The sequence below is a fragment of the Typha angustifolia genome, chromosome 2 (assembly GCF_048772165.1).
Source record: "Typha angustifolia cultivar Huaian chromosome 2, ASM4877216v1, whole genome shotgun sequence".
In the NCBI taxonomy this organism is placed as follows: Eukaryota; Viridiplantae; Streptophyta; class Magnoliopsida; order Poales; family Typhaceae; genus Typha; species Typha angustifolia.
The window spans coordinates 6771681-6783236 of record NC_133240.1 but is presented as its reverse complement, the minus strand read 5'-3'; the positions used below and the strand labels follow the sequence as shown (position 1 = coordinate 6783236).

At 36.1% G+C, this 11556-nt stretch overlaps 1 protein-coding gene and 1 long non-coding RNA gene across 2 annotated transcripts; one reads left to right on the top strand and one right to left on the bottom strand.

The window, feature by feature from the left end:
- The first annotated feature begins 2914 nt into the window (after window positions 1-2914).
- Window positions 2915-4053, top strand: LOC140773290 (homeobox-leucine zipper protein HOX6). Its single transcript, XM_073115770.1, has 2 exons — window positions 2915-3564; window positions 3653-4053. The coding sequence occupies exons 1-2, from the start codon at window positions 3223-3225 to the stop codon at window positions 3896-3898; spliced, it is 588 nt and encodes a 195-aa protein (XP_072971871.1). The 5' UTR covers window positions 2915-3222; the 3' UTR covers window positions 3899-4053.
- Window positions 3402-6750, bottom strand: LOC140773300 (uncharacterized). Its single transcript, XR_012106443.1, has 4 exons — window positions 6640-6750; window positions 3991-4106; window positions 3757-3884; window positions 3402-3531 (listed from the first exon to the last, which is right to left on the bottom strand). It is a non-coding gene; the product is annotated as an uncharacterized lncRNA (long non-coding RNA).
- Window positions 6751-11556: the final 4806 nt, after the last annotated feature.

Genomic DNA, 11556 nt, shown 5'->3' with positions numbered 1-11556 from the left:
GAGCACGGGGGGAGTAGGAGATTGCTAAGTGATGTGATATAGGCTTGGTCGAGATACCTCACGCAAGACATTGAGTTCGTTGGGTCGAGTTGGCTTGTTTAGGATTAGTTGTTTACTATTTTTTTTGAGGACCTGTGATTTTAGGCTCGGGCAATTGAACACACAGTCAAGAATGTTTGAACACCTCAGCTTCGTGATATTGTTGAAGTGTTCGAATCTCGACTAACAACATTCGAGTGCCTAAATTTGAAAATAACTTTTTATCGAGGCATTCGAACGTCCAACTGATAACGTCTAAATATGAGAGCAGCCTTCGTCAAGATGTTTGAACACACGACGAATGATGTTCGAACGTTTGATGCTGATTAAATCCTATTGGGGTTATTTTAATTATTTATTTGATTTAGAGTTTTAAGCGATTCAAAGCCATTAGGTTTAGCCACTAAATAAATATGTGGAGGGTAGCCACTGTTATATCTTTGAAAAATATTGATCATTTTTTCTCTTCTCTCGATCTCATTCCTCTCTTATTCTCTCAAACTAGGCTGCCATCCTCTCCAAAGTCATCGTCCTTCCTGCCTCTTTCAACTACTGATTCCTTTAGGGTCGGCCTCTTTTTCCCTCCCGACAATTACTTCCCCTAGACACGTAGGGCCAACCTCCTCCTCAATCATCTTTTCATCTAATATTCGACCTTCTCATACCATCATCACGGTAGCCAACACCTTCACTAAATCACCCACATCACTATTATCTTTTTCATTTTTATCTTCTAAATCTCATCATTTTCACCGATTCCACCGCCAGATTATCCACCACTATCACCACCAATATTATCCCAGGATCGGTTCCTATCAGCAAGCCATATCAAAAGTAAATTTGTAACGTGAAAACTCTTTTACCATTATTTAAATAAATTCAAACATATTTTTCTCTCTCGTCTCTCACTTTCATACTTGATTAAGAAAAACTATCATTTATTTACTAAATACGGTTAGTGTTCCTTAACCAACTTCTAAGATAAATTCTTAAATATGAAGCAAGCACCACTCTAGTGATTGAGACACCGGATCTTTTATTGAAAAGTTAGATGTTGGACTCTCCTGTAATGATTTAACTCAGACACCCTAAATTCTCACTATTTTTTGGACAAAAAGTTTTTAATTTTTTTGACAGAATAAGTGACAACTTTCTAATTTTCAAATTGTTATTACCATGCTTCCTAGGATTAAAATTGAACATTCTAAGCTTGTAACTCGCTAGATGTTAGATTCACAGTAAAGACATTAAACATGGTCTCATGGAAGTCCTTTAGACTAAATCCAATACCAGGATAGACAGTGCTCACCCACATATCTGCTGCTTCTGTACTTCTTATCAACTACTAGACCAGACACTCGTACAATCTTTGCTTATCCTTTGTCATAGGGGGAAAAGAATTGAAGTAAAAATTAGAGCATTAAAAGATATGTTTGTAATTTTGTAAGCTTCATTAATATGTTAGATTATTTTTTTATTAAATCCTGTGTGCCAAAAAAAATACAAAGCCGATATAAGAGATAGTTTAAACAAATGTCTCGGGAAATGACACAGTAACAAATATACTACATCGTCCAAAGTATAGATAGAAATAAGTCGGAAATATAGCCCAAGCTGCTACAACGTTATAAAAGATCTATATTTTTATATTTTGATCGTGACCATTGTAGATCAGGTATTCAAGAAGCACAACTACATAAACACAAAAGTGAAAAAAAAAAAGCAAAACAAAAATAGGAGCTTTGTCGCTGACAAGCCAATACCACAACATATTCGTCGACTACAATAAGAGTTTGATGAAAGCAAATAATTTGAGAGCAAAAGTGGCATAGAGGGGAGCAACTGCCTCAATGACGAGGAGCAAAGAAGCCAAGAATAAATAAAAAATAAAAAATAACGGTAGGTGAAGAATCTTCCGTCCCAGCACTCTCACTTTCATTAGCAAATCTAACTCCATCTCCACCATCACCAGCTTTAAAGGAGGAACAACGAAGAAGAGCTAAGAAAGAGCAATGCAAAAAAAAGTACGAGCGACCACAAGCATGGAGAAGAAGGAGAAAGCTGAGGCGACGGTGCCTAATGGGGCCTCACTAGAGGACGAAGTCAACCTGAGCGAAGTCTAAAAACCCTAAAACCCTAACGGAGGAAGCTGAGCAATTCCAAAAACTAGTTTCATTTTTGGCTACATTTTTGTTAATTTTTCTTTTTCTTTTTCAAAAAAATAAAATAAATATATGAGATGTCAATGCCTCAACTACGCCAAAGAAAATTAGAATCTTTAGAGCAAAAAGACAAAAACGAAGCAAACGTGACCACTACCGCGTGGGCCCGACGGGGAACAAGACGATGACCTGGCACTACCGGCCGGACAGCGTAGGGAGCAATTACCTGCCGCCACGTGGATCACTCCCTGACTAACACCTCCGCACCGGGACAGCTGGCAACTTCTAGAAAGGACATGCTTTCCCATCAGAACTATTATTATTATTATTAATTATTAATTATTGTTGTTAATCCCATAAGGGAACAAAAATAATAATCACATCATACTTCTGAGCTGGCCCTCCTTTGTCGGTTCTCGCAGGAAGACAAATATAATGGTCGCTTTCTCCAATTCATTTTGTTTTCATAATTTTAATTTCACATTAATACAACATATAGTGTATGATAATATCTTTTAATACGTTATAGGTTTCAATATTAGCTATAAAAAACCTCCTTTATAACATTAACTTTGTTACCTTTAGAATTGTGATGTGATGATTAACTAACTGAAGGCATTACGATCATTATACGTAAATAATTAAATGGGACGAATATATGTATATATATTATCCGTATTATGTATGATAAAGTCAAAGCACTACTAAGAACAATCAAAAGGTTAAATGGAGGATCAACTTCTTCTTCTTCTTTTTTACCGGGAGGATAATAAAAGAAAGAGATGCTCCAAGGAACCGGGGTTTGACAGAGACACGGGGAAGCTAATTTTCCGACGTTAGCAGCATCCATTGGCTCAGCTGTTACTTTCAAGCAATTAACAAGACAGTCATGCAGTCCTCCCCAAACAGGTGTACATCCTCCACAATGCCTTTTCTAGATGCATTCATCCACACTTGCAGAATTTAGAAGCCTCATCTCTTACTCTCATCCTCTCATAGAGAGCTCATCACCAACACTGCAATGGAGAGCGAGGAGGGAGACTCCTGCAGCTGGATGGATCCAATGCAGGGGGGCGGTGGCGGCCCGAGGGGCGACAAGAAGCGGCGGTTCAGCGAGGAGCAGATTAAGTCATTGGAGTCTATGTTTGAGACGCGGGCGAAGCTGGACCCGAGGCAGAAGCTGCAGCTGGCGAGCGAGCTCGGCCTGCAGCCTCGCCAGGTCGCCATATGGTTCCAGAACAAGCGGGCACGGTGGAAGTCGAAGCAGCTTGAGAGGGAGTATGGCACCCTCAGGACGGAATATGATGCGCTGCGCTCCAGCTTTGAGTCGCTGAAGAAAGAGAAGCAAGTACTCGTCAAACAGGTAGGATTCATAGAATTCAGATACTGTCATCAAGCATTGCAATGCAACTTGTACTAGTTATAAGATATCTATGCTCAATTATGTGCAGTTGCAACTGCTAGTTGAACAAATTAAAGATCCACGAGAGGGAAGCAAGAAGTATGGTGATCATGACGGCGGCGATGCGTATTGCGAAGCTGAAAAGAAGTCTACCTTGGCAAGAGAAGAGGATGAGGAAGACAAGAAGTTCATTTGCACAGCAGCTGAGCAGCAGCTTTCTCTGCAGTCAAGCTGGCCTCCAGATCAGTCTACCAGTTCTCCGCAGTGGTGGGAGTTTTGGCCTATGAATGAATAAACTCACCAGTCAATTGAAATGAAAGAGAGTTGAAATATCCATAGTGCTGATGTAAATAACTATAGATTCAGAATCTGCGTGAAAGCTTGGACCTTTTTCTTCTTGCTAATCTGATGAAATTTTAATAATTAGAGCCAAATCAACAGAGAATGACATGTGAATTGTCTTCTGATTGTTCATCCATGTATCGAAGCATTCACCAAGGGATCTGCTTAAAATGAAGAGATATGGGTAATTTGATGCTAAGTACAGTTGGCCAAGTCTTTGATAGACATCTAAATTTTCTTGAGAGATATGGCATGGAGCACTTCCCCAACCACTTTGCTAGTACCATTTTAAGTAAATCAACGAGGAAAGACTAAAAGTAGTATGAAATTATAATGATTAGCATATCAATACTCAGAAGAAAGTCAAAACATGATAAACAACCCAACAAAACGATGATATATGACCATTTTAAGAACAGAATATACAATCAAGAACATAAACCTTATTTGCAGCAAAACATAAAATATGTGCCTGCAAATTATGCAACTCAGTTCTTAAACAATTTGAAGATGTCAAAGACCATCAAACTAGGAAAGATAACATCTTTTAAACATGAAAAGACAATTAAATCTCTCCACCATTGAATTCATATGCATATAATCAAACTTACTCTAATCACAAGCCAAGTATGATATATATATATATATATATATATATATATATATATATGTACGTCATGTCTCCATGTATACATTCCAGTTGAACTGATCATAAGTATACCTAATAGAAACATAAGAGATTTAGTTGTCTTCTAGTTGTTCCTCCATGTATATCGTATCACCCAAAATAAAGTTGATTATTATAATTAAGAGAGTGGAATTGGGGAAATAGAAGCGAATTGAGTAATTCTTTTATGTTACTGAAGATAACTTGAAAAATTATCTGTCCTCAGGTCAGGAAAATAATCAAGCTACCGCCCATTGCTTTCCTAGCTTTGGTGTTCTCTCTAAGATGAGTTCCATTTGGTGCAAGAAGTCATGCACAACACTTTGTAAGAATTGTGTGATTCAAGAATGACCTACAGTAAACTGCATCATGTCAGTCCTAGCTTCTGTTTACTCTAGTGGCACTATATCATAGCTCTCTTTCAAAACACAGTTGTTTTTGTTTCAAAAGGACATCTTCTCCAAGCAAGAAGTTTTTTATTCAGACCATTTATGATTATGCAGTACAAATTACAATTACGCCATGTTACCTCAATTTTGTTTACCTCTACGCATAAATGCCAAGTACAGTGGTTAATATATGATCACAGGTGGAAACAATATCAATCGTTATTAACCATGTCATCCATATCTAAAGAAATTAACCAATTAAATGGTTTTAACTTTTAAGATGTGGCCCTAACCTTCTATAATTACATCAGGTCAGGGTTCATAATTTCAATATGTTCAGTACACAGATAAAGATCAGAATGGCTCTTCTGTCACAATAAATGGTATAAGTAATAAGTGTTTATGCTACCAATTGATGATTCTTCTAGTATCATCTCCAGGAAAACTTGAATAGAATAGCTGAATGTCACCTTTGTCAAGGAAAAGAATTGTCAATCACTTGCATATAGAAGACTTGGGAAGCATGATCCATCGAAGTCATTGCCAATGATCCCGGAAAGTCCTCATTAAAATCCTAATGTATCCATCACCATGATCCAAATGTTGTGGCTATCTAAAATGCCATACTGGAACTTGTTAGGAAATACAATAATGAAAGGAAAAATAGGAGTTTACCCACTAGGTACTTGACCAAACAGGATGGTTCAATACCTATCACTAAAATACCTCCAGAAAGGTATATGGCTAAGCAGAGGAAAATGGCTTCCCGTGAGATGGAAAATAAAAACTATTTCGATAATAAGAACCGATGGCATCCAAGTAAATCATAAACTTATACTGAGGTTGATCCAACTCCTGACTTCTGAAGAAATTGATGGGAACTGCAAACTATTAGCCCAAAAAGATAGCAAAAGGGGGGGAAAACATATTTCCCCGTGGTGGTCTGATCAAAGTTCAAATTTTAGCGTATCTGTAATTGCCTAACAACCGTTAGATTTGATATAAAAGGACCAAAATATCCTTTCTAATTCACAACTAACTAGTTTTTTTTTTTTTATAAAAATGTACAAGTTTTACACTTCTTTCACTTCAAACCTCGCTCTTCTCTAAGTTTTGGAGATTGCAAACATCTCAAAAAGAGAAAAGAGAAAGGGCAAATATATCAAAAGCTTCCACGTTTTGATAAAAAATTACGCTTGCCATTGTCTCTGGATGCACAAAGTAATGGTTGCACATAAGTAAAATCTACAAAGAGTGGTAAGTGTCAACAAAATTAAAGTTTATGGTGGGCACTTTGAATTTCGGCCAAACTACAATGGCGTTAAATATATCTTTCCCTATCAAATTTTAAAAAAAAAAAGAACATCTGGACGATAAATTGTTGTGACATATCATTAATATAGCCTAAGAAAATAATTGCATTTTGGAAACCAGTTGAAGTTACCGTCAAAGTCAATAATGGGCAAATTCCAGATACTCCCATTTTGACTGGTCATCTAGCAAATGAGAACTAGGGTTTAAGAATGGAGACCTTTCACTCCATGAAGCCAAGACATCAGATTACAAATGATAATATGTTTGTCTTTTACGATAAGCAATAGATTTGGGTCATAAACAAAGACGAGTTCAGAAGATCACCTTGATGCACTTCGATGTCGCATTCCTCCATCGTACTAAAAACATCAGATCGATCTCGCAACGAGGGCATTGATAGATTTGGAGCCCAAAGAAGCAAAACCCTACCTGGGCCTGGGATCACAGAGAATAGTGTTCGGATTTCCTATTTAGGTTTTCATAAGTTCCCGCGAAGCAGGGGAGTAACCGGGTCGGATCAGGTCGAAATTTGTTAAATTAGTCTGATCCGAATCCGGATTGGATTTTTAAGATTATTTCGCTTTAAAAAAGAATATATAGGGTTAAATATATTTTAGTACTACATACTTGTTCTCAAATAACTCATTATATTTAAAAAAATCTTAAACTAGTCTCTATACTTATAACTAAAGTGTAGTGAGACTATTAATTTTTCTATTAAATTTGACTGCTATTTTAGTTATATACCGATATTATCTAATAAACACGATGAGTATTTTGATTATTTTAATATTATTATGTTAAATTTAATAAAAAAAATTAACGATATCATTTTAATGGTATGTATATGAATTGATTATTAAAATATATTTAACCTAAAAGAATAATATAATTGCGCCTTAAAAGAAAAGAAGGGGAGAAAATAGGAGCATTTTAGATTTTTTTAGTCATGTTTAGTTAGACATAATCATCAGGCAAGTCGGGCCGGGCTTTTTGGGCCAACCGAGCTTAAGTATTTGTTCACGGCCCGGCCCACCAATTACTCGGGTCGGGCCGGGTTCGGGTCGGACTAGAATAGTCAAGCTCGTTACTGCTCTTCGGCCCGTGAGAGATCGGGCTAGTCGGTCGGGCTAGGCCGTCCCGACCCACCAATCACTCAGCCCAACCCACATTTTAGCTATTTTTATAATTTTTTTTACTATTAGCTTTTTTTTAAAAAAAAATATTTATATTCCTCCATTTAAAAAATAATTAAAATAAATTAAAATTAAAAATTTTTAAAGGTGTGCTTAAAATAATGTAAAACAGTACAATACCAAAATATTTTTTATTGTAGCAATGGTAAATTACTGTAGTAGAACGGGTGGGCTACTGTAGCAGAATGGGCGGGCCTAATTGCGGGCCAAACGGGCAGGTTTCCGGGCTAGGTCAAGCGGGCAAAGGGCTGGCCCGTGCTGCCCATGGGTAGTTTGGGCTCAGATTGGGCCGGGCCTAAACCGGGTCCGGGTCGGGAACGGGCAAGCTGGCCGTTTGATCAAGTCTATGTTTAGTAAACAAATAATATGATCTAGATGAAATATTGTATAAATAACAGGGGGAAATTGCACTCTATGCAAAATCTCGAATACTTTTTCAACTTAAGTATTTAACCCTCCTTGTCCAAACTGAAATATAATTATTAGTCGGCCATTAAAGATGAAATAATAAATTTGTCACGATTAGCACTATTTTCATCATATAAACGTAGTCTTATGAAGGGAAAAATTAGTGGCCAACCAGAGGGGGGTAAATTGTAATTATTGTTAAATAATAAATATATAAGAAGATATGGTGTTAAATACAACGCTTAGCCTGGTTTGAAGAATCCAGGCCTTTTGGGTGGCCGATGCCCAACTTTCCAATCGTTCTTGAGCTTTCAGTAAATAATATTGTCTAGGGATTAATTTCGAGCCTATAACAAGCTTAAATCAACTCTAATTGTGATATTAGCTCAATCAAGTGCAGTTTGATCATGTCTAATTCTCCGTAGAGTATCAGTTGAAACCCCCTAATTTTTTCCTCGAAAACCAATGATTCATTATTGAAGCAAATAGCAATATCACTATTTCATTAGACATACGTAGTTTTGATTATCCGATGAATTTACATAGTGTCATTAATGAAAATTGTTTGGTGTAGTGAATACTCTGGTTGTTTGCCGACCGCTGTCTCATCTACGTTCATAGGTATAAAATACAGACACGAGTAAACTTGACAACCTAGCGTATGTTAGGATTCTCAAATCAATTTCCCTTTCATCATTTTTAATGCTCATTTCATAACTTCTGCTAAGACTATAACACAATTATTTTGTTCCAATTTTTTCAATCCAAACTCTCACCATAGGATGCTTGACTTGTATATTTAGTCTTATGAGTTTGGATCTGATATTAAAAAGTAGCAGGTAACCATTTTCTTTAATCTAATTATTTAGGATTAGCCTTTAGTTTTTATCATATGATTAACCTACAAGCCCTCATGCTGAAAAAGAAAAAAATAAAAAGAAAAATCACTTGTGGCTAGAAATGTTTCCTGGCAATTAAGTAGCTAGGATTGTATATACCAGTTATTCTCGACACTTATCATGCCAACATCAAGCATCCTCAAAGAACCCTAATCACATTTGGGTCCCACCAATTCTTGGACACTAGTTGCATCAGGGAAGAAACATTTGGACACAAAGATCTGGCACCTAATTCATAAAGGGCCCATTAGGGATCTGGCAAGATCTCTCTTACCCTACCTTAGAGATAGGGCTGTCAAAATTAAATTAGCGGCGCGGCTCGAGCTAAGCTCGAATTGAGCTAAATTAAGCGTGAATTTTTAGTTTAGGCTTGAAATTTATTTCGAGCCGAGTCTAAGGCAAAGTCGGCTCACTCAAGCTCAGTTCAATAAATTTAAAAAATTATTAGAAGAGCCCATGCCGACTCATTGAAGACTTGAAAAATAGGCTTGGCTAATTTACAGCTTAATAATATTTTGCTTCATTTACACCTCTACCTGAAAATGTATCTTTCTCTCAATCAACACTTACTTTCGCAATCACTATTTCAAGTGCTAATCGGCTAACTACTCTAAAATCTTAAGTCATCGTAGAAAAACGATTTCAATCATCCAAATTTGAAGAGATAGGACTGGCGAGAGATGAAAATATCTTGTTATAGTCACAGTGGCCTTTCTTGGATGCAAGAAAGTGACATGATAGTGCATGGCCTTAAGGTGTTTGAAATCTTTTCTTGGCTATGACAAGTGACAAAGATACAAACTCAAATAAAGTCACTTTAAGGTATGTTTGACCTTTTGGGTGTTTAATGGGCTCCATAGTATATATGGCTCTCTTCATGATCATGAAGATCACAAGTTTAAATGGTTCTCTGGAATGTTTCAACCAACAACTTGCTATGTCACAAAGAACCAAATGACAAGCATATTCTACCTAAATCTAAGTGATCATAGTTGCAACAACCCAAAGTATATATTAGACCACATCAAAATAGCCATATGAGGAGTTACTTTAGAGTTACACTTTGAATATATAAAGTAAATCTGAAGGATGGTATCCGAATACCATGAGAGGATATCTAACAAAATCTAAGTACAATCTTATATAGCTACAATTTGATCCTTCTCATTGCAATGGAGGTCCACTACTAGATTTTACTTGGTTAGGATGGAATCTGAACTAATTGATTAGTGCTCAACTAGTTGACTTATGACTTGGATGAGTAAAGACCTTTTCTAAATTTTGTTAAAATACTGTTTTGTTGATGCATATCTTATTCATAGAAAAAGAAAGAAAAGAACAATGCTTCTACTTCATATATATATGAGTAGCAGACTAAGTCTTCGAACGCCAGTAGAATTAATCTAATAGATATAAAACAACTAGACTATAATTTCAATATATACTTCCAGCTAGCTAAATTTGTCTTAAGATTTGGTGTTACTTTCAATGGTGGAAACCATGAACTCAAGTTGAGTTATAAATATATACAGAGTTGGACTTCAGTGCAAAGTACTGAAATATACTTGATTTGAAAAATAATTGTTGCAAAAAAAGCTAAGCCAATACAAGATGGTATTTCATATGAGATATTACATATATATGATCCTTGACAACTTTGCTGAATGAGAAAGATCTCAAAATGATCTAAACTTAAAAGCATTGCGTAGTATTTGTCGGTATTAATTGCACCACCACATAAGTCTAAGTAGCATGACTGCATTTATTCTCTCTTTTGATGCTCTGACCTTTAAAGATGATCATGTCATGGTCACATTGGACGTATCAATTAATAGGGACCCAAGACCTAATCTCAAAAGATTTCTTCATGGATATGGAATAATTCTCTCTTGTTATTCTCTTAGGAAGACCTTTTCTTGCCATCTATTGGAAAGACCTAGTCTTGCTAAGACTATAACTTTCTTCCCAAGTATGAGATAAAATCAGAAAAGGTAGAGATATAAGATTCATAGAATAACATATTAAGGTGTTCACACACTCTCTCTCTCTCTCTCTCTCTCATTCATTTGCATCAAGTGATAGATTATTTTTTTCCAAAAGTAATTGTAGTTGTAAGCAGCATAGAATATAATAGCAACAAACCTCTAATTAATTATCATTAAAACTAATGCCTATCAACCAAACTATAACTTCCCAACGAGTTAGTTTTAAGCAATAGGCCAATTATGTGAGCATTTTCCATAGAACAAAAGGTATACTACGTGCTTGATTCACAAGTTTTGACGAACATATATATATATATATATATATATATATATATATATATATAATATGTATATCATATGCATGTTTGTGGTTGATCGTCTCGAGCTTTCCCACTATAACTATACCTATACGCAATTCATATGGAACTCAATATTATTATAGTGTCGTCATAACTACGGCATGCACGCAAGTATACACCGAGGCACGAAGCTAACAACTCGAGTATTAATACTTCTTAGTAGTTAACTAATGATCTCCTTAATACGTTTCCATATATATATATATATATACACCGAGGCACGAAGCTAACAACTCGAGTATTAATACTTCTTAGTAGTTAACTAATGATCTCCTTAATACGTTTCCATATATATATATATATATCATTTAATGATGCCATCTCTGATGAAAGGAGGGCAGGATCGACATTCTCCTGCGAGCCGAGAGGAGTTTACGTGGGGACGATCTAGTCC

Coding starts and splice junctions, on each gene's coding strand:
- LOC140773290 (XM_073115770.1), top strand. CDS start 3,223: ATGGAGAGCGAGGAGGGAGACTCCTGCAGCTGGATGGATCCAATGCAG. Junction 3,565..3,652: donor AGCAAGTACTCGTCAAACAG/GTAGGATTCATA, acceptor AATTATGTGCAG/TTGCAACTGCTAGTTGAACA.